Raw genomic sequence first — 23808 nt, 5'->3', positions numbered from 1 at the left:
GTTGGGGGTGGTCTTGGGAGTAGGTTGGGGTTCGGGATGGGAGCTGCAATCACTGTGAAGAGGCTTAGCATGGGCCCAGGGGAAATCGCTTAAGCCGTTCATAATGAATATTATGACTGTGTGTGCCTGGGCATATTTGAAAGAATGTTAGTAGAGGGCGAGTGGGTGAGACTAAGCCTGGAGCCAGGCATTCAAATGCCAGTCCAAAAAATAGGAAATCGTAACTTACTTTGCCGAGCATGCATTTGGGGACATTCTAAGGGAAGTCACAAAGGGGCAAGCGCATCCGTTTCGAACCTATGAAAGTTTGCTTTGAATTAATTGTATTATAATAAAATAAATGTAGAAAAATATCAAAATATAATTCTTCCTTGATATCACATGCCATGCATAAAGCATTCTTGTACTCCTGTTAGCATTTCCATTGAACTTTTCAAAGTTATTGATTTGATATGGCTTCCCCAAACGCTCCTTCCTGATTGAGCTCTCTCTCTCTCTCGCTGTACAAGAGTTCATGACTTATGCTGGGGGGGGGGGGACGACAGACTCCATAACAACTCCCATCTTAGGGCAAACAAAATGCTTATCGAACAACAGTTTTTATCGCAGCTTATGCGTCATGGCAGCGGGCCACAGAAGCACCACTCCAGCCTCCTTCCCCTTATACGAATATCATTGTGCACAATTCTGAAATGCTTTTAGGGAGCGAAATTGCGCAATTCTCCGGCAATCAATGCGAGGCCAAAAAAGTGTTGAGCAAAACGGAATGAGACAAGTCGAGCGTGACAGTCGGAGTATTTCGGCTTCGGTACATAACTATAGAATACCTTTTATATCTTTGTTTAGTCCTCGAGTTGTAGTTGTGGTTCAGAGACTTTCATTACATTAGTAGATATTGTTATGCGCCGGAAAGTGCATTCTACAGTCAGTCATTTATGCAGCACGAAAACCCGTGTACGAAAAGTGTCAGCTGTAGATGGACATGCAGGAGCAGACAATCGGTTGCCATATGAACGGACGCGGCCGGCGTCTAGTTCTCGTCAAAATTGCGTTGCTGTTAAATCGTGCGAAAGCTGATGTGATTATCCATCCCGTCCAGAGTGCATTGGGTCTCGTCTCCTAGTTACCCGTCGTCAAGGTGCATACAGCAGACAGCTCACAGCAGAGTGCAGCAATTAGCGAGCCGTTTTGAAAGTACAACGCCTTGAGGCAATCGCATTAAGTGATTTCAAGGTCTAAGCATTCTACTTAGTACTCGAGGCTATGGGACCCCAGAACATTAAGAAGATTAATTCTCAAAATCTGATTTCGTTGTGGGTGATGTTGTTTTTTTTAGTCCGCAAATCTCAGATAACGTTATGCATCATTGTGTCAAAGAATTGACAAATCTTGGGCCATGCGAGCAGGGCGGAAGAAGGAATAACAACAAAAAAATAAGGAATTGGAACAATTTCACATTTCTCATGTTGAAATGCGAAACCAGGCCTCTGGTTTTCCCCCCATCGATTGTGCTCTCTAAAAGCAATCATTAAATAAGAAAAGTTTGCTGTCGGCCGAGGCAGGGCGGCACTTCCCCCAGTTTGCAGGAAAACAAATGTAAGGAGTTTGATAAACTCACACAAAGACCCAAAACATTGCGAAAAAATCGCAATAAAAAATCCGAGACAGGACATTGCCCCCCAACGTTGCCTAACCCAACTCTGACTTCCCTCCCCTACCCTCCCCTGTGGCGCATTTAATAAAGCCGCACAAATGGAATGACTTGCCTCAGTTCTTCTCGGCTCTTTTTCTTCTGATTTTCTGCGTGTCCCTTTTTGCCACACGACAGAGTCAGCACCGTAACCGCAACACGTTAACGGTTTCGGTTTCACTTTGTGATTTACAACAACAGCTCTCCTCTGGGAGGAGAGGCCAAACAGCCCTCCTCACTCACCCATCCACCAACGTCTGTTGTGTTCTATTCTGTTCTATCCAGCCAGCCAGCTTCTGGGCGCTCATGTGTGAAAAGGTACTTGGGGAGTTCCCCGAGTCCTAGCCAGCTCACTGGCAATTGTTTTGGCCAGGTCTCTGAGGCTTTCGTCTCTTGCATATGTCTGGAATGCCTTGAATGCCACAGAAGAGGAAAGATATAGGCAGAAGATATCCGCAGCCGATTTGGATACAAATTATTTTCCCAAGGGAAACTATTATAACACTGATATCTGATAGTAACTTTTTCTAAGATTTGTTGCATATTAGAATCTGGAATATCGGACGACTATGCAACAGGCAACAGCTAAATAAATATGAGATTAACTACAACTTAAGATCCCAAACTGAATGAGGACGTAAGAGTAAGTATTTCATTGGAGTGTATTTCCTGATAAAAAGCATTCAAATTGAATACCAAATCTGTCTTACAACATTTTTTGTTTCGAATAATCAAAGTACTCAGACAGTCTTGCACCAGTACCAGAATGAAAGTTCACAATCAGCCAGCGTTTCCAAGTCATTAAATTCATTTAGAGAAAAATGCCAAAGTTAAAAGACAAAAGTTTTCCACGTGGCGCACAGAGATAGAGATGCATAGACACAGAGATACGAGCATCAACAGGGGCGACGGCGTTGTCCCAACAACCTGGACCGCAGCCAACCCTCCCACTCCCAGACCTGGCATTCTTCGAGTGTTATCGGGCGGACAGCATCATGCATATATTAAGCGTAAATTGCCTAGGCATTCATTCCGAAGAGCTAATAGAAATATCTGCCAGTTAATTTAGCGTCATGAAGTTGCCCGAAAATTGGGCGGTGGAAATCATTGCTCCCTTCTGGTTGTCCGGGAGATGTTCAGACGATGAAGTGGCCACGCCTGCTTTGTATATTTGGAGGGATGGAAATACTTAGCTACGATTGATTGAGAAGTTGTACGTTTGCCTACGTACATACATGTATTAAAACCTTTTTGATAGCACAAAGAAGTTACCGCTTAAATCTTTGGAAGAGCATATATGTATTTACATATTCTTTTAATTGAATTTTATTATGTATCTATGAATTAGTCTCTAAGAGTGGTCGAATAAGAGTTTTTATGGACCAGAATAGTTGTACCTCATTCAAAGCTTAGAAGGACTAACTTCTGAATACAAAAGTGTAAGCATTTGTTGATTTCACTTGATTCTCATTTTTCCCATTTACATCAGGCACGCTGCGCTCGGAAAAGCTTCGCTTCAGATATAAAATTTGATTAATTATTTCACTTTGTCCGTTCCTTGACTTTCAGCTGGAGTATTTTTTTTATATTTTTTTGACCTTTCACGTCTGCGGGTCAGTATCGTGAGCGAATGCTACTCATTTTTTACAACACAACTTGACAGTCTGACATTCCAAATGGTGAAAAATGCAGCATTTGATATGAGGCCCACACAAAAAAGGGAAGAATGCCAAAAAAGCTCATAAAAAACGATGTCCTTGGTGACGCCAAGTACAGAGCGTGGAATAGATGGAACGGGATGGGATGGAAGGTGTTGGCTATTGACGTCAGCAATGGGAATCGGTACAAGAAATAGATAAAGAACAGCCCCGCTCTATTCCATTCGGCATACTGCCAATGGGGTTGGGTTACAACCCCTTTTAAGAGCGAGCGACGTCGACACTCCATTAATTGAAGCCCCTGGATTACGGTAAATTGCATTGTCTTTCAGCCAAGAGCACCCGCTGCGATGGAGTTCCGTTTCCGGTTGGGGCTGGGCTGGGCTGGGAACAAATCTTTATAATCCCTGATAATTTCGTTAATGGCTTTAATCACTTACTCACAGGCATGAAAGGATTAGAGCAAGCAACGAACGGGTCAGAGACAGGGAGAGAATTATTTTATTTTCATTTAATTTTATGCGAGCTCAGTGAATATTTTTGGGCAGCCATTGCGATATCAAGTCGTGGCTCCTCCTTTTCAGTGCTGTCCTTGTGTGCCTAAGGTCACACACACACACACACACACACACACACGAATGCCCGAAGAGCCGTGTATATACTCGCACAGCGACATCTGTTTACCTATGCTGCACAAGTACATATATCTATATACACCCAATTAGGCAGCTACAATTGTTGCCGTTCGCCGTTTGCCGTTCGCCGTTGCGTGGGGGAAACTCAACACTCGACGCTTGGAACTCAACACGAAAGTTTCGGGCGTTGGGGTGCATTGAGTTGGGCGCGCTGGAAAGCTCCGTCTCGGTGGCGGTGGCTATAAAAGCACGGGCCCATCCACTGGCGCCACACACAAACCACAAGCGACGCCCAGGCATCGGACGGGAAGAGGAGTTAGCACCACAAAAATACCAAGAACCAGGAGGAGGACATACACATCCATCAAGATGGGAGCACGTTCCCTGTGGCAGCTTTGCCGACGGAGCTGGCGGAGGTGTGGCACCAGTCAGCGGCTCCAGATACCCGTGGCCTGGAGCGTGGAGTTGGCCTGCTATCGCCGATATCAGCGTATTCTTTAGACAAATTCGGACTATATCTATATCTCCAACAATGAACCTAAAGAATATCATAGCAACATCATATCAATCCATATCGATTTACGAGTACACACTATGAATATCAAATTGTTTTTATAACTACGACGGCATTGTTTTGAATCTTAGTTGGAAAATAATGTGATTATTTTGTTATCAATAAAAGAAATTAGTTGTAAATGAAACTAAGTATTTGAAATGAATTTGAAAAGCAAAAACCACTGCCCCCTAAAAGATGATGCGCATATAAATATTTCTGCAGGTACGTTTTCTAGATTTTCTAAAGTATGTGTCTCAGAGGTTTGATTATCTTGTATTAACAGATTCACTAGTTTTTATTCAACAAAAATCAACCATTACCGATATTCAGTGTTGATAAGCATAAGCCGGGGGGTAATCGTTGATGGTTCTGATGTTCTGATGCCGCTGGCAAAGCAATAAAGCAATAAGACCAGATGAGAGCAAACAATCGCTGAGATTGAACGTCTACAGAATAACCATTAATCTGGCAAATAACCAGGCCTATTTGGCCCTTCATGATGCTCAAAAGAAATCAGAGAATTTTGTTGGTCGTGTGCAAGTGGGCCGGGCCAAAAAATTTGCATATGTCAACACGGAACAGCAGAAACACGATTTATCTACGGGTACTGCGGTGGTTGGAGGCGGGAAAGCACTGAAGCACAAGAGATACATTTGCCTGATGAACAAAATTGAAATGTTAATTACATGCCTGGCCAACTGAGTGGCAGAAGGGGGTTGGTTGTTCTGCCATTCAGATACGCACTGCAAACAGTTTAAAAAACAGTCGAGAGCGTTGTTTAGACACTGGCTAAGCAAACAGGAGAGCAGCCTCGACTGGTTTTCGATTTGTTTGCTCAACTCTTAATCAGACCGAGTTCTGGGCACTTTCCCTTGAGCTGAAGGCGAGGCCGAGGCCGGAGCAGTAAAAGTTTAATATGGCATCGACAACCCCGGGCTAGGGCTAAACGTTGGAAAACACACACAAACTCAGTCTCTGACTTCGGCCAGGGGATGATCTGGCAAAACTCCCATTCCATCCAAAAACTCTTGACGCTGATGAGGTGTGAATGCCACCGCAGCTTTTTGCTTTTGTCTTACGTTCATTCCTCTGCTGTGGCATCCACTTGAGGTTAATTGAATTTCGATGCCTCCTTGCTAAAATGAAAACGTTTTTCTGGTTTTAAGCTGGTTAGGCCAACTCGGAACAGATGGCAAAATCTCTGCATTGCACGAGGCATAAACTAGAACATCATTAATTGATTCTAATTGAAATGTGTTTTGCCCCTGTAATTGAATTTTACTGAAGTCTTCGGTTTCGTGGTTCGAAATACATCTCCGTGTTTAACAATTTTTGATTGTATTCTTTTTATTCACCAGCTCTCGAATTGTATTCAAGCTTTGCCAATATTATAAAGTTCTTAATATTCTCATGCTGTCAAGACAGCATTATGAAACGCCTTCTCCTATTCAGGACAAAACTTTTCCACTCAAGCATGTGTGATTATATGAAACCCAGAGAAGTGTAAGTCTACAAATCCAAGATATTTTTTCCGTTCTTTAACAACTTATTATATCGAATTTCCCAACTTTGGCGACACATTAAAAGGATTTTCTTTGGCACGTGCCGCCGGCCCTAGAGTGGAAGGGAAATCGCACTCCACAACTCAGAGTGGAAACATGAGGAAAAGCCCGAAATTAGCATTCACTTTCAAAGAGCGTGTTTATTTAGCTATTTATTCAATTTTAATTTCAGCGTTTTTTATGCGCTCTTCCTTAGAACAATCAGTCACGGAAGCAGAAGAAAAAAATATGCGATTACATTTAATTGAATTTTTTCCGCGTTCTGTTTGCGCGAAGAAAGCTAAAAACTGAATTGAATGTATTATATTACCAATAAAAAAAAGAAAAGAAAAATAATAAAAATGCGCAACGCGATTGTTAGAACGAAGGCAGAAGAACAGTCGGAAAACGTGATGCTGGAGTATTCAAATTTCTTGTGGGGGAAGATACTCCAACGAAAGCGTTTCTGAAACCGAGACAAGCTCGTTACGAGAGTTAAAGCTTCCTTATGAATTATTTATCCGAGTTACGGGTAACAAGCCGCAAGTTGTCATAAAAATCCCGCACAGAAATTACCTGTTGATGAGGCATACGTTAGTTTACCCTCAATTACCAGGTCTCTGGGGTGAAATTGATCCAAAAACATACTCACTCGACACAGGGGGTGAGGTTAAGGGTGTGCTACCCCCAGAGGAGGCATTACAATGTTATCAACTGCGTTTCTGGGTGTTCTTGCTGTTGAATTAAGAAACGCTTGGCACGTTAAATCAATTTGCCATTTTATAAATCTTCATTTCGCACCTGAGACGTGATGGTGGTGCCCTGGAGAGGCGCCACAGGTGGCCTTGCCCCAGACAGCACAGCGACAGCGACAGCGACAGCGACCGACGAGAGCTTTAAGTAAAGCCAGCAGCTGATACGTGACTCCCTCGAGCTGGCCAGGATTTGCACACTTATTTCTATTTATTTTTTGTTGCCAACAATTCGCTGAGCTTATGCGAGTTTTGCCACTTGTATTTGCATTGGAAACTCGTTTCAATTAGCTAAAATGTCCTGTTCACACCATTTGCCTGATTGTCCTGTCCGGCCAGTGACCAAATGTGTCTCAGTGCCCGGAGTTCATTGCCCATTTGGGGGCATTTTTAATTTCTGTAATGCCTTTTGTGATCTCTGAATGGTCCAAGTGCACTCGAGTTGCGGCATCGTCAACATTATTGTTATTTTCAGAGACTGTTTTCAGAGCTTTTAAGAAAATTATGCAATTGCATTATGACGCCACATTGACCACTCGGACACGGACTCGTTATATCTGAACGCTCCTCGAATTGTCATTTCCTGTTCAAGTTTAAAATTGCGATCGTATATCAAACGCATCGGAAAACGGGGGGCGGTCCTTTGGGCCCCCTCAGCGCGCTCAAAAGAGCAATCCGGCGAGAGTTTTAGAGCTGTGTATTACAAATAGCTCAACGGGCGGGCCACAAGCCAGAAGGAAGGACGACTCTGTCAATGCTGTTGCCTTTTTTTGTCGGTGGGTGGCATAATTTATGGGCCTCCCTCATGCCCACTCCACGCAGCGCTTTCCACTCCTCCACTGCGGTTATTAAAATGCTTCAATGCTCTTACCCATACCCTTGCCCAAGCACACACACTCTCGAGCAGACTCGACTTTCATTGTCGTCAGACAACTGGCAAAAAGTGTAGCTGCTCGCCGGCGCCGACTAATGGCAACTGAAGTAGCATGAAGGCACAGTGGGATGAAAACCATTTCATTGGTGTGCCAAGGGGATATAGGATATGCCATATAGGCCACATATGTAAGTCTAACTTTTGATTATAATTTTTGTGAAAAAATAAAATTGTTGTCAAGTTTTATGAGGAGAGATTATGCAACTATTACTAATTCATCACTTGTATACGAGTATGCATGCAGCTGCTGTAGGTATAAAAAACAGATGGTTGAATTGACCAGAAATTGACCAATTGTATCCAGAAAACCTCTGCCTCGTACCACAGTGCTCAGTTGTGTCTCAGCTTCCTTTTCTGCCTGATAATCAATAAAATGTTTTGGCATTTACTTTCATTGTTTGCTGCTGCAACGCCCCTGCAGCCGCGCCTCTGCACAAGGACTTTATTTGCATATTTTGAGTGGGAACTGGCGAGGCATATTGCGGGGCTCTATATCCTTCCATCGCTGCTGATGCCGTGCTCAAGTCCTTTGCACCGGGCGTGCCTCGTGAATTGTTTTACTGTCGACGTTCATTTGGGTTGATGTCCCAAAGACTCAGGACACAACATGAAAGTCGCTTAATCTACTTAAATGTCTTTGAGCTTGAAACTCTCCCTCGACCCTCCCTTGGAAACTTGCGAGTCTCAGCACATTATAACCGGCTCGTATCCCCATCGAGACTGACTCAAGACGGAGTAGATATTCCGTGGCGTTATTAACATGGATTTATGGCGTATCGTTGGGCGACTTAAGGCCGCTATTAGCGTACAAAGATGCAAACAAACTTCGAAACTTCTTCGGAAGCGTCTCACATGTCAATCAAATCGAATTCAAGGTAACAAAGCAGAAAAACGTAGAATTCATGCAATGATTTGCGGGGACTTGCGAAAGGTAGCATCAGATAATTTCAATTAAAAATGCCTTTGAAAGGGCATTTGTTCGTTGAATGGACGGGGGATGGACGGAGTCTGGCAACCATGACAAAGCATCCTCCTTGATGTCCTTGTTGTTGTCGTCAACTGCCGTATCAGCAGTTTCAAATCCGGGGGTGACGGTAGTCAGTCCGTGGTGTGGGGTCTGACTGCAGCTTAATTGAGTTTCGCTTTGACGGCAACCGCATAAAAGGCAACAACTTTTAAGTATTCACATTCACAGCAATTAAAGCCCCTCTGCTGCCAGCTCCTTTGGCTGCTCTCCTGCTCTATCTGAAGGAAATTTAATATTTTTCTAATGATGCAAAGCCCTACCGAATGAATACACATTTCATGGTTTCTTCACACAGCTGACCAAAGCCTCCAACGACCTTAAACGAGGGTTGGACTTTAAAAGTTGTTTGTTAAGTTCCAAAAATTTGCCATAATTTGATTTCTCGAGGAACTTACCTTTAGTCATTAGTCTTCATTTTAGTTTTAAGTATCTCTTGTCTCTTTTTTGAGTAACTCTCAAGTGCATTTGTTCATGATTAAGCCAACGCTTTATACCTGTTGCACTCCAAATTAAATTTCTACTGCATTTTACAATGTTAAAGCTTCGCCAATTCTTCTACATATATATGTGTATATGTAAGTTCCTATCTCTATACTTTATTGACCCCCTCATAAATCTGATTTAAATTTTGCAGCTCCGTTCTGCTCAGGAGTGCACATGTTCTATGGCCACTTTTTGGGGTGGATAGATACATACACCCGTACATATATTTATATCGTCATAAAGCTATCATCTGGATGCTGACGAGCTTGTTGTTGCGATGACGTAGCAAACAAATTTCCACTGTTAACAATGGGCACGTCGTCGCTTCTGTTTTTCTCGCCACTCGCCACGCCTGTCAGCCCAACCACTGGGAGTCTGTCTCGGAGTCATTTTGTCAGCCTGTCTGCCTCCTCATGATGCTTGATGGCAGCATAATTGATGCACTCGAGCGTAAGTGATTAGATTCATTATGATGCCTGGCAGGCAATGGCAACGGCTCGACTTTGACTGTGGTCTGGGTTGGAGGGTATCAGGTGTCCACTTCGAATTGAAATGTTTGAAAATTTAAAATTATTTATAAAACGTTCAGACGTTCCCAAGGAGGAGTGCTCGTGGTCGCAGTCCTGACTGCCCGCTGCTGTTAAATGATGTGTGTCAACATTTTTATTACCCTTCCCCGTTCATATGTATATTCTATGTGTTGGTAGGGGTAAAAGCCAACGTGCGCCAACATTAATCAAGACATTCTAAAGATTTAGATATACATTCATATTTATGCATTTTGAGGGTAAAATACAAAAACCAAACAGCAGCAACAATGCTCGGCACACGCCGGGCGACAAAAGCATTTGCTTCCGGTATGCCGCCTGTGGCAGGACTCTGTAGGGTATGGAATAAAAGCGGACGAAGGAGTGTGCATTCTAGCTTGAAATAAAGTTGCACTGGCGGCCGCCTCGCTTTTTGGCTTTTGTGTTTTCCGCTTTTTGTTGTGGGTAAAAAATCGTAGAGAAAAATGTGTTTCATATGAATAAATATTCCTGCTATGCCCCTAATGGACTTCTGTCAAAGGGGTGGGACTTGGCTCATAAATGGAAGCATATGCTAATTAAGAAGAGGAATTCCTTCACCAAGAGGAGAAACTATTGCGTAACCAAACCGATATGTGTGAGACCTTCATAAATTGATTACTTTTAAGGGTTAGTCTATAATATTATAGAAAAGATTCCCCAAGATAAAAGTTGAGCTTTTTTCGAAGGCTTTTATAACTTGAGAGATTCTCACATACAGTTACATATAACTAAGGTAAATATCCAAGTAAAATTTAAGCAAAAAAGTTATTTTATAAAGTCGATATCAAACAAAAGGAAATTGCGCTCTGCTAGCACAGTCAGCCCCTGCAGCCTCTGCTTCACATTTTCCCATCTAATACCAGACTTACTTCATATCTCTCACGCTTCCAGCTATTTGCACACAAACAAAAATAAATATTAAATCTCAGACTGACGGAAGCGAAATCGTTTTGTGCCAGAGACACCCTCGCACCACACCCCACTCAGTGGCACCCACCCCTCTGAACGGATTTCGTTTCACCGATGTGGCACTTTACTCGTACTACCACTACACAGCCTTAGTCCATGTGGCACGCTTATCGACTGGCGCAGCGTTTAGTTTTGTGATTGAGTGGGTGGACATGTGGATTGACAGGATGAGTCTGCTAGATCAACAGTCGGCCGAAGTTCATCAATTTCGCTCGTCAGGGCTTTCCGTGTGGGAAAATATCTCCTCGGGCATACGCGTACTTGTGGGGTCTCTGAGGAGGACCAACTTTTAAAGTCATCACATTTTGGTCTGGTAATTAAAAACGTGTGAAGCTGTACCCGTGAAACCCTTTTGCTCGGAGTAATCCGCGCCCCATCCCTCATAAATCAGACAACGAAAAGCCATACATCATAGACACCATGGGGAGTCCCCCAAAAGTTACAGAGAGTTGACACGGCACAGCAAGAGGCGAAAGCCTCAAAAGTTATTTTGTAATTAGTGCAAAAGGCAGAGACACCCAGAGATGTAGCAACATCAGCAGCTAGAACGACTGCCTGGATGGATAATGATGATTACGCTGGCGCAATGAAATTGAAGATGACTTTTGGTCGAAGCTGCACTAATTACCGCTGACGAGCGACGGGACTGTTCTCTCGATCTTCCGCCATGGCCACGAGCACGGCACGGGCTCGGGCTCGGGCTCAGGCTTCGGCCTGTCAACTCAAGTTTGACACTTTTTTGCGTGCAATTTATGAGGGCGGGTGCTCGCTGTGAGGCACAGTGGGACTGAACGGGAATATTGCCATTGAATGTTATTCATTTTGGTAAGCAGCTTACTGGCATTTATTTAATTTTATTCAACAGATGGTGTAACAAAATGCATTCACAAATTTATTAAGAATAAATAGTTGTAATAACATTTTTAATGTCAAAATAAAATGAAATTATAATTATTTGTTGTTGGCAATTTTGATTATTTCACAACCATAAAAGCATATTGCCAGCCCACTGTGCACTGTGGACGTTCGACTGACACTCGAGGCGTTGACAAGGCTGCCACTTAGTTTAGAGTTTTATGAGCGCAATTCGATTATTCTTCATTTATGTCAATCAATGTGGAGGCCGCTGCCTACTGGCTGCTTTTAGGAGGTCTCCCCACTGCACTTCTAATCGCTTTGTTTAAATAGTAACCGTTGCGGGAATCAAGGATTTTTCGAAATTTAATATCACAGTGTCTGATGTGTCTGAGGCGGCTGCTGTATTGTTGTTGGCTATTGGGCTATGCCGCCGTCCTGTCTATGGAGCTGTCTGCCCAAATGTCTGCTCTCACTTCTCCTATGTCGCCCTCGTCCTGTAAGCGTATCCTTTCGAATACGAAATCCTTTGCGGCTATGACTGCCGAGGCTGCCGCTGTTTTGTTGATTTTCATTTCATTTCCCAGCTCGCCTTTTTTCTCGTTTTCTCGTTCTACCTCCTGTTTATTTCGCTTTGCTGTTTGCTTCCGCAACTTTATTATAGCTTTTTGCTGAGTAGCAACTGTTTGGCTGTTTGCTTTATGCTTATGAGGGTAAGACCAATGCGTCGTATTGGCCTTGTCTCCAGGAGAGCCGTGGTCGAAGGGGAGTTCCACAGGCTGGGGCTAGAACGGAAGTGGGGATCTCTATGAGCCATAGCTTTTGTGGATTATGAATTGGTCGTGCTGGGTGTGTGAGAATCGGGGCACTTGCACAAACTGTTGACTGAGATTATTGGCTACTTTAAGTGGCCAGCCCAAAATGGGAATACTGTTTAGGCGACTGTGAAAGTTTGAAGAACCATTCTTGTATTATTCAAAATCTAGCCTAAAATGCCACTGATTTGCAATTTCAAATTGAAATCAAAAGTAGACTCTTGCATTATTAGAAAAACATTTGATATTTAACATTTGACAGTGTACTTCTAATAAGTTATCGTAAAATGTTTCCTGCTATACTTTCAGATCATTTTCATTCATTGTACGAGTACATCAGTGCATAAAATTATGTTTCAAATGTGCATGCACACATATTTTTGCGACTTACTTATAAAATTGTGTAGATCATTGATCACTAACGAAAATTCCATATTTATAACAATTATTATAATCTGATATTACAATAATTTGATATTACTACATTTTACATGCGTATAATTGTAAATGTTATGATAATAACATATAAGGAAAATGTCTTTACTTATATACAAAATTATATAAAAATGGCTTAGAAGTTGTCCAATTAAAATTTAAATGGATATTAATTTGTTTCCTCTCAATTATTTAAGTTGAGTAATAAATAAATAATAAAAAATACAAATGCATAATTAAAACTGGGTTTAAAAGTGTTTTCCTGCTCATAACTATATTTTTTACTATCTTTACTTTACTATTTTGAATATTTTGCATGCCCATCGAATATTATATTTTGGGATGAAAATGTTGTTCTTCTTGCTGAAGTTATGAAAGTTAAATTAGTATTTATTGTTTTCGGAACATTATGTATTTTAAGCTTAACCTTTTTAATACATTCCTAAATCTCAATGAAATGTTCTTAACAATTTCAATTTGCAGACAAGCTTCGCTGACAGTTTTTCAATTTAATTAATGCTTACAAATAATTTATTCCCCAATAAAAATTAAATAAGTGTGTAAGTACAATAGGTACTTGCTTTAGTGGACTTTCTTTTTAACTCAAATATAAATTGCACTCCATTTAAATGAATTGCAATATTAATGTTCTCCATTAGCTTTGACCATTCTTGACTGGCAATAACTAATGAATTGCCATTTCTTTCATATAAATTGCTCTAAAAGTAGCTTTGACAATCCCCAAAATTTGGCAAATTTATATTTAAAGTCTCACGTAGAAAGCAAATCTATCAAATCCTCAATCGACTGGACATTCGTCAATAAGAGGGGGAATGAGTTTTGATGCGGCGGTGCTCATCCATAAATCGCTGCGTTTTTCGAGTTTAGAGTTTAGAGTTTGGAGCAATCAAGCCAGCGGAGCAGACAGGGAAAATATTCAAAATGGCCGACATTTTGTGCTATGTACGGGCCCGGGAAGCAGACCCAGCGCCAGACAGAAGGAGAATGTATATGTACGGGTATATGGCAGGGCAGGAAAATAATGGAAAATGGCCTGGCAACATGTTAATAGCATTTCACGCACGACTGAGATTCGCATGCCAGACCACGCCGCATTCCCATGCCGCCCACTCATATCAGGCCATATACCGGAGGTGGGAAATCCCGGCTCCTGATTGGTTTGGCCCGGCCAGGTGGCTCGGCCGCCCCCACTCCGGCCAGAGCGCGGCTTTGCTACTGTTGCCAGCAACCCTCGACCAATGCTGGGTACGGCATTCCGGCACAGCCCGTCCGCATTCCTGGGCCTGCGCAGCTCCACGCTCGGAGAGCTTTTCACCACACGGCGGGCAGTGGGAGCGAGCGAGACGGGCGGGTCGATTATGCTCTGCCAGAGCATAATCTGGACCAGGGCACCCATCTGGGCAGACAAGAAAGGCGAATGCGAATGATGTTAGTTTCACTTCGTGCGTTGTCCTGCTGAGGCCAAAGCGAGCTCGGAGCTGCGTTAGTGCTGCATCTGGTATATAGCCCCATGTATAAAAAGTGAGAGGGGAATATAGTGAATATATATAGTGAAAATATTCTGAATAATACTATGAAATTGTTGAGTGATTAGTGGAGTGGATGCAAATGTTAATAATTTCCCCTTGGTGACCCCGAAAAACTCCTTCGTAATACCCTTGAAAGGGAAAAATCTTCTCATGCCTTTCCCACGCTTCCAGTTTCCAGTAGTCGAACAATTCCAGTGTATATACTATGCTCCTCCTTCTTACCCCTACCCTTCTGCCGTATTCCAACCCTGCAGTTCAGGACGCGACTGAGATAGCTGCTTATATACCCAGTCCACAGCCAGCCCCATCCCCATCCCCATCCCCATCCCCATGCCACCTGTCCTGGTCTTGCATGATCCTCTGCGAGGTCTACGACGCTGCTAAACATGACCTGGCTATCACACAGTCTTCAGACAGAGTTGAATTCGGATCGCCATCATCCTCGTCGTCGTAGCTTGCCGCCGGTCTCGTCGTCAACTCTGTCTGAATGTTGTCGTCCCACATTTTAAGTTTTAATTAGTTTATTGCAAACTTTTACTCCTGTACTTTTTTTTCTCCCGGGCGTGTGTTGTTCAGAAAATGTGAGAATGTAGTCAAATAATACCACAACTGAGCGTTCAACCAAAAATCAAATCGGTTATGTAATCGTTACTTGTCCTCTCCTTCTTCCATTCGCAGCGTATCGTGTTGAGTGTCAAGCTATAGAATCTGTCATCTGTGTACCTTATTTGTGATATCATAACCAACCACAAAATAATAGTTTATAATAATCAATCAATTTTGTTGCCTAATAATAATCATTTAACATAAACGCAACTAAATGTAACTGTAATGCGAGAGCCGATTACATAAGCACGAACAGCACGGCGAAATGGATTACGTAACACTTGTGTGGCATGTAAGTAGGCGAAATTCATAAAGGTCATAAGTGCGGAGGGATAAAACACACAAAAGAAAAAGAAGAGATCACAAAATGATCCGAATTTTATACGTTTTATTCAACATAGATTTTAGAATAAAATAAATGAAGAGTAATAGAAAATAAATTTGTATTTGTTTGTCCTTTTTGTTTAATTTTTAGTGTTTTTTTTTTTTAAGTTTGGAGCCCATACCATAATATTTTGTTTCAGTTTTGACTTTATGCTGATGTAAACTAAAATCTTTCCACAAAATCTGACTCTCAATTGGCCAAACTTCATGTTAATGGAATCAGGTGTTATGTTTTCTGGACACTTTTGAAAAGGATTGATCTCAAATTTCAGACCCACATTTAATGAAGAATCAATTGCAATCGAAATACACTCGAAAAGCAGGAGAATTCAAACAAAATGCCTTTCCGGCTTACCACCACTCTCTTTCTACCTCCCTGCCGCCCTTCCACCAGGCCTCCACTCACGCATCAAAAACACAAATAAATTTATGAACATAAGCAGCTTACAACAAATGTGGAAAATTGTGAAGCTCTGCAAGAGCTTTTCTTATCAGCAGCAGCAACAGCACACAAATTGGCGAACAAACTAATAACTGGTACAAATCTCTTTTGCAGGCACTGTGAATGAATAAGTAACCACCCACTGGTTGAGACACAGCCTCTTCGAACAAGCCAATACAGCGGAAAATCTAAATTAGATGGCGGCCAAGTGAAAGTCTCCCTCTTTAGCCGAAAGTTAAGTCGTCAAATTATTGCTGGCCTCACAGAAATTAACCGCCAGCCGATTCGCCACGCCCATTGGCACGGTAAGCCGCCGTGAAGTAGGCAAAGCAAAGTACGAGAATATTTATGCGCACAAGTGATAACCACGGCACGGTCAACGAAGCAAAACATTTGCTGCGCTAGGAAAGGGACGACACGGCACGGGCACGGGCACGGGCACGGGCAACACAGTGAGCCAAGTGGGAGATCCATAACCGGAGTCAGAACAGGAGTCAGAGGAGTTAGGAGGTTTCGGCCACTGCCATAGCATCACCATGAAGGGCTTGACGGCGTTTAAGGAGAAGGCGACGGGCGTGTTTGGCGGGTGAGTGCATAAACGAATCGAATATGATATGATATTACACTAAACAGAAGGGTTGCGATGTACAAAATAAGAAATGTTTGGATTACTTTTGGTGAGAATTTCTAATTTCCAAGGCAATTTCCGATACGAGACTTTTTTCCCACACAACAAAAGTGAGAGCAAAGTTTCTCCTTGCACCTAACTTTTGCTGGCCAGTGTAGAATTATGACGATGGGCAATATGCCGAGAATGAAATATGATTACAATCAAATGGACTTTAGAAAGAGAGAGAGAGAGTGAGCAAACAAAAAATAAGAATTTAATTTAACGCAACGCTGATCTTGGTAGTTGTTGGATGAACTTGACCTGGCAATCCGGGATAATGCAGCATACAAAATACGAAAATATTCTCGTATTGATGCACACTGCCGACGAGCCGGCGTCGCGAAACTTTGGCACGTGTCTGGGCCCGGAAAGTTGTAAAATTATTGGCATGCTTAACAAGTCATTAAAGGGGAGTGACGAGAGGGAGCTCGACTTTCCAGGAGTTCCAGGAGCGGTGACAACAAACGCCTCGGCATGCCGGGACGCTCACCGGCGCCTCAGGAATTCCGTGCACGTTGCCAGCACGTGCCCACACGGAAGCCATTGACAGCGACGATGACTCCATCACCTTGGTCTGCTCGAATACAATAAAGTGCGAGTAGTGAAGCATATTGGGCAAGCTCTCACACACCATTCAATCGTTCAATCCTTCGTTCACTCAGTCATTCATGGGGAGGACAATGTGAGAGGCATTGGTATGCAATTTTATGGGCGCACCAGGACGGGATAACTGATTTCTCAAGGACCTTGGGCGCAAATTAGAAATAGGAACAATAGGTGGCATCGCTTTCATTAAGGAATCTGTTGCATGCCAACGAAAGGCTGCAGATGAAATTGATTTTTACGAGCGTTTTATTCGCCCGTTGCCAGGATCTGTGCCTGAAGCCCTCAAGGGGCACTCAGGGAGCGCGCGCGGCGCGAAGAAATTGGAATGCCTCAAGAGGCAAAGCAAGGGAAAACTGAATGAGTTCCTTCTCAATGCCAGCGAAAATGAAATTAGAATTGTCATTGAAGACGCGGTCGTGTCGCTGACATGCCCCACCACCACCATTAGCACCACAAGTACCAAAGTGTCTCAGTCGTCAAGGCAAGCAGAGTACAGAAAATAGAATTCTGTATATGTACATACACGAGTGCTGTACATCTACCCTATTTTCATCTAATGGCTGCTTAATGGGTGCGCGTTTGTGACCAAGTTAAAGTCAAACGCGAGTTTCCATCGAATGCTGAAAATCCTTCAGCTTTCCGCTTTCCCACTCGCGTCTATGGCGCCAGATAGCAGTAATCTATGCGGCGCCAAAAAGTCTACAACATTTTTACTGACAATCCAACCCGCCAAACAAGTGGCTGGAAAAACTTTAGCGCCAAGGATAGTTTTGGCGAGACAGCAAAAAAATAAGTCAATGTTATACACTGAAGAATGACTTTCTGAAGATAGACAACGTCAGAATGCTCTCACAATAGATTTACCAGTAAAAACAAAGCCGTTTAATTACAGAAATAAAATAAATTGAAAGCAGGTGTGGAATTGCTTGCTCTTGCTTAGGAAGAGTTTTTTATTTTCCCAACTGATTACCTGATAATCTCTGGCATACCTTAATGCCACTCTTGAATGTCTTGAGAATCAGCTGCCGCTAAAATGGTAATCGAACTGCTTTCGGCACATAACAAACCTAATGACAGGCATTACACAGCGCTCTCCCTTTCGCAGGGCAAATAAAAATTGCCGCATAAAATTGGCGTCAGACGAGGCGTCCTTAAAGTCGGTCAATGCACAAGACGGCGGAAGGACTCCTCGGCCTCGTCTTGGGGCGGACTTCCCGGTCCTGCGTGACCAGACGAGGGTAGCTTTAGCGGCAGACATTTGAGTTATGTGACAGTCGGCGACGACGAGAAAGTTATCCACTGTAGTGGCTTGTTTTTGGCTGCTGGCTGCTTATTAGTTTGTACAGCTCGCTTCTCGGGAGTTTGTCTAGATATCGAACGGAAAAAATGCCCCCAGAGAGGGGGGGATCATTGTGGATGTGTCACTTAAGCAGAGTTAATGGGTGGGCAGGGTAGACCGGCACGATATCATCTAACAACTGCCATCAATCAGCGAGCGACAAGGTTCTGCACAGTGTTTAAACCGTGCTCGACCGACAAAAGGTCTCGGCAGAGAAATCAAATCCCAAAATGCGATTTCAGATTGTCACCTGGTCGAATCAACTTTAAATACCTAAACCCACAGCCCAGCTATCGCCACTTAATAAAATTGAATTTCATTCAGGCTGCGGGAACTGCCTCCCTCTGGCAGTTCTTACCGCAGTCACGGAAATTCCTTGGGGACGCAGAACGCAGAGCAACCACCTTGATCGGGGAGGGTGGCAGCTGCTGCCCTAACAAGCAGGAGAATATTTGTGTTTTCACACCCTCTTATTGACCTGTTGATATACGTAGCCTGTTTCTGTTCTAATTGGCATGAATTATGTCCATCTATCCGCACGCCCCTTTCCTCCTTCCAGCCTCAAGCCGAACATGGAGAAGTTCGAGATATCCCAGAGCTACCACACCGGCCACGGCGGCTACGAGGAAATGGAGGGCGGGGAGCGCGAGGGCCACGGACCCGGCGGCGGCCACGCCTACGACGACGACGACGACCGGCCCGACTCTCCCGCCTCCTTCGAGGAAATAGAGCGTCCGCCGCTCCGGAAGATCGACAAGTACTGCAAGGCGGAGTGCCCATGCATGCCAGCCCGCTACACCATCGCCACCATGGCCTGTGTGGGCTTCATGATCGCCTTCGGCATGCGCTGCAATATGTCCGCGGCCAAGCTAAAGGGCGAGCACAATGGGGTAAGTAACACAGGAGACAACTGCCATAAATAAGTGCTTTTGCCACCGGATCTTTAATGGTAAAGATGCTTCGTTTAGTTTAGCTTTTAGTTGCTACAAAATTCAGCTCTCGAAAGAATTCAAATTAAATTTTGAACATAAAGAAAGCCAAACAAAAAATGCATGGGAATGGGACGAAAATTTGCTTCATTTGGCATAAAAGCTGCTGTCAATTAGGGTGTGGCCATGTATCATTCAAAAGTCATACACAAAAGGTCACGCCTCCCCCCCAAACGTATGGGGAGAAACGCCAAGTTTGTGCGCCTTGCATGACATCCGGTTTGACGCTCGTTAATAAAGGCCCGAGGCAATTTTTAATGAGTGCCGTTTTCCCACTCATGGTTTAATATTTTGTCTCTATTGTGTTATTTGCAGACGGTTTTTATGAACTGGACGGTTGCCGTGGAGAGCCATGTGGACTCGTCCTTCTTCTGGGGCTATCTCATAACTCAGATTCCCGGTGGCTTCATTGCATCCAAGTTTCCGGCCAACAAGATATTCGGCCTCTCCATCGTCAGCTCGGCAACGCTGCATCTGTTCGTGCCCTTTGCCATGACGCTGATGCACGGCCATGTGGTGATTTGTGTGCGCGTGCTGCAAGGACTCTTCGAGGTAAGTAGCCAGATTCGATTTTGCCACAGATCAAAGCCAAGGATTACGACTGCGTGATGCTGCGAAAAGGGAGGGATTGGCGCAGGGATGGGACTCGATTTTGCTTTCTGTTAAAGCAAATATGTGGAACGAAAACATGTCCTAAGCCCTCAAAAGAGGATACGGCTAGAAGGAAGGGAAAATAACAAAAGCATTTATTTTAATGCGATTTCTTCATGTGTACACCCAAGTCTATCATTTTTCTTTCTGCTCTCTCTCAATTAGAGTTGTGGCGGAGGAAAGATTTTTGACGAAACGAATGGGAGAAGATGCTTTTGTCAATTCACTTTAAATGTGCAGCGAAATATCTTAAAAAGGGTGTATCTTTACAATCAGAAATATCAGAAAATACGTAAAGAAAGTGGTCTTCAAAACTGTAGAATTTATTCTAAATAATTCCAGAAAAGTGAGATTTCATCCGATTTTTCGGTTAGTCTGCACTTGGCCTTCTCTTATCAGATATCATCATAAATTCATCAAAATAACTTGAGGTCTCCTTTACCTTAATAGGGTGTAACGTATCCGGCTTGTCACGGCATCTGGCGCTTCTGGGCGCCGCCCATGGAACGCTCCCGTCTGGCCACGCTTGCCTTTTCGGGTTCGTATGCCGGCGTCGTGGTGGGGTTGCCCCTGTCTGGGCTGCTGGCTGATACGGTGGGCTATCAGGCGCCGTTCTATGCCTACGGCGTGTTTGGCATCATTTGGTATATGTTCTGGATATGGCTGTGCTTTGAGAACCCGCGAAAGCATCCGGCCATCAGCATTCCCGAGCTGAAGTACATCGAAAAGTCGCTGGGAGAGTCGCTCCATCCGACGATGCCATCGCTAAAGACGACGCCTTGGCGGCAAATGTTGCGCTCGATGCCGGTCTATGCGATTATAGTGGCCAACTTCTGTCGATCCTGGAACTTCTATCTGCTGGTCTTGTTCCAATCTTCGTTCCTCAAGCACAAGTTCGGCTTCAAGGTGGAGGAGGCTGGCTTTGTGGGCTCCCTGCCACATCTGATCATGACCACAATTGTGCCATTTGGCGGTATGCTGGCTGATCATCTGCGAAAGAATGGCATCCTCTCAACCACGAATGTGAGAAAGCTGTTCAACTGCGGTGGGTTTGGAATGGAGGGTCTGTTCTTCCTATTCGTGGCACATTCCTCAACGGCGGTGAGTAATCGAGACTCCAGATTTTTGTGGGTGAGTGCTAAGACATTTGATTCCAGACAGGAGCCATGTTTGCCCTGACTTGTGGCGTGGCCTTCAGTGGGTTTGCCATATCGGGCTATAATGTCAATCACTTGGATATTGCTCCACGCTACGCGAGTATCCTAATGGGTCTCTCGAACGGCATTGGCACGCTGGCAGGCATCATAGTGCCCTACGCACTGGATGGTCTTATACAGGCTAATGTGAGTAGCAAGCCCAAAAACCTTTCTAGACGTATATGAGAACATTTGCTCACCCAGCCCACTGGCTGCTGGACCACTGTGTTCACCCTGGCCGCCTGTGTTCATCTGGTTGGCTGCACTTTCTACGGCATCTTTGCCTCTGGAGAGCTGCAGCCCTGGGCCGAGCCGCCGCCCGAGGAGCAGCAGGTTTGGGCACCACCGGCGGGAGCCATCACCAACACGGATCCCAGCCAGGCCGGCATGCTGGGCAACTACATGAAGGAGACAGCATTCGTAAGTCTCGCACGCAGCGCTTACATAAGTGATCTTTAACCTCCACATTACCTGTTCCTTGTAGGGTGCGCCCGAGTACAATGAGCAGAGCCAAATGCAGCAATCAAGTGCCATTAGCTATGGCGCCACCGGGCACGTGGCCAACAATCCATTTGCCATGGCCGCCAGTGGACCCATTGCCGAGGAGCCCGCCCCGCCGCCGTACGACGATGTGGCCTACAACTATGACTACACGCAAGGGCAACCCCAGCCTGGGCAGGCAGGACAGCCAGGACAGCCGACCTACGACACGCAGTCCTACCAGCAGCAATAAAGGAATCACTTTAGTCACTGATATATATCATAGCTTTTAGTTGTAGTTGGAAATCGTTTGTTCTTGGTGTGTCGTTAAAGTTATTCCATCACTCTATATGTTGGGTTTTATTCGAGGAACTGGGGTCGCTAGTCACATACACACACACAGACAAACATATGTAGTTATAAATATCGAGATCCTACGCTGAGTAAATTACTACAAAGGAAACATGTTCAAACGAATTTTCAGCAGAGGAATGTCACAAGCCACAAGCCACACTAACACAATGAAACTATGTACCTAACAGAGAAACTACATATGCACACATAGCAAAACACAAAAGTAACACATAGACACAGGAAGGCGCATTCGATCTGCAGCATCTGTCGTCTAACGTCGCTTCCGCGAATTTCTATTTACAAGCTCCAATCAAAAATACAAGGCAAAATGGAAACAGAGGGACAAGAAGAGGGACATTTGTGTATATCATAAACTACATAATCCAGACATGCACCACGTCTCAAAGAATACTTAAAAGATATATAAACCGATGTAATATATACATGATATGTATGTATTATTGACATTATTAGCTACAAATTGTTGTTAACTATGCAAATATGAAAACTGCAAGTTTTATTACCGTTGAAGATATTATATCTGTGCAAAGATCAGCCCCACGGGGCGACAGCATCTAGGCATGGGACAATTTTAATCTTAAAAAGCTAAGCAATTGTTGATGTTCGGCACGAATGATAACCATAAAATAACATACACTAACTAATTCAATATTCATATGCATATATATGGTTATGATTATTGTTTGTTTGACTTATTGTACTTGAACAGCACGAGCAAGGCACGATGTAGGTACTAAAATATATATATTTTAGTCACATAAGTAGATAGCAGTAGGCGCAATTAACCTCAGACTTGGTCTTCATATACTCGTCACACACTAACACGGACTATGGGTCGATTTCTTGTCTTCTAAACACATTTATTTGTTATTCAATTTCAGCCGAATACAAAAGATTTTCATTCAAAAATTGTCACTAAACCTTATGGCTGGCTGCCTTATTATTGTTTATTTTTAAATTTCTTCCACTTTACAAAACTTGTTTACCTACTTCGATCATTATAATTTATCTTATTTATTTGCAGAAATCGGCCCAAAAACTGATAGTATAATTTTTAAATATTTAAGAGATTATTTGGGCTTTATTCTCAGAGAAACATTCTCAATAAATATGCTTGGATTTTCAACTGCTGATATTAAAGTCCAAATAAAGTCCAAATAAGTAAATAATTTTATATGGACTATCAGAACAAATATTTAGCCAATTTATATTGTAAATATTTTTAATTTTCCATACAAAAAAGCGCACAAAACTCTTTTTACAATTATCTTTAAAAATGCACCATATAATTTAACAAATGCACACTTTAATTTTAGCGCACAAATTTATATTACAAATGGCACTTTTTAATATATTTTAAACCTAAAGTATCTAAAGTTTTTTATGCACCTGCATTATTTTTTGGTTCTGCCTACAACTTGATTTAGATGCACTCATTTTTTAAACACAACTATCTAATCGATTGTGCAATACTTGAACAACAAATTTAACTAGGAATAAGTATTAAAATATATATAACTATATTTAAACGTAATTTAATCAATTTATTCACAATTAAAACACTATGTAATAAATATGTGAACATTTTCTAACTAAAAGAG

General features: G+C 43.2%; 1 protein-coding gene across 2 annotated transcripts; it reads left to right on the top strand.

Moving 5' to 3' along the window:
• Positions 1-14387: 14387 nt before the first annotated feature.
• LOC117584408 (vesicular glutamate transporter 1) lies at positions 14388-22820 on the top strand. Of its 2 annotated transcripts, none has more exons than XM_034273271.1 (9): positions 14388-14438; positions 15148-15367; positions 16016-16487; positions 19076-19406; positions 19821-20057; positions 20607-21257; positions 21314-21499; positions 21557-21772; positions 21837-22820. In XM_034273271.1, the coding sequence occupies exons 3-9, from the start codon at positions 16438-16440 to the stop codon at positions 22083-22085; spliced, it is 1920 nt and encodes a 639-aa protein (XP_034129162.1). In that variant the 5' UTR covers positions 14388-14438; positions 15148-15367; positions 16016-16437; the 3' UTR covers positions 22086-22820. The 2 variants fall into 2 exon arrangements, with proteins under 2 accessions (XP_034129162.1, XP_034129161.1); XM_034273270.1 differs by lacking the exon at positions 14388-14438 and adding an exon at positions 14866-15050.
• Positions 22821-23808: the final 988 nt, after the last annotated feature.

Source organism: Drosophila guanche, unplaced genomic scaffold (assembly GCF_900245975.1).
Source record: "Drosophila guanche unplaced genomic scaffold, DGUA_6, whole genome shotgun sequence".
Classification (NCBI taxonomy): Eukaryota; Metazoa; Arthropoda; class Insecta; order Diptera; family Drosophilidae; genus Drosophila; species Drosophila guanche.
This window is presented reverse-complemented; position numbering and strand designations above follow the sequence as displayed.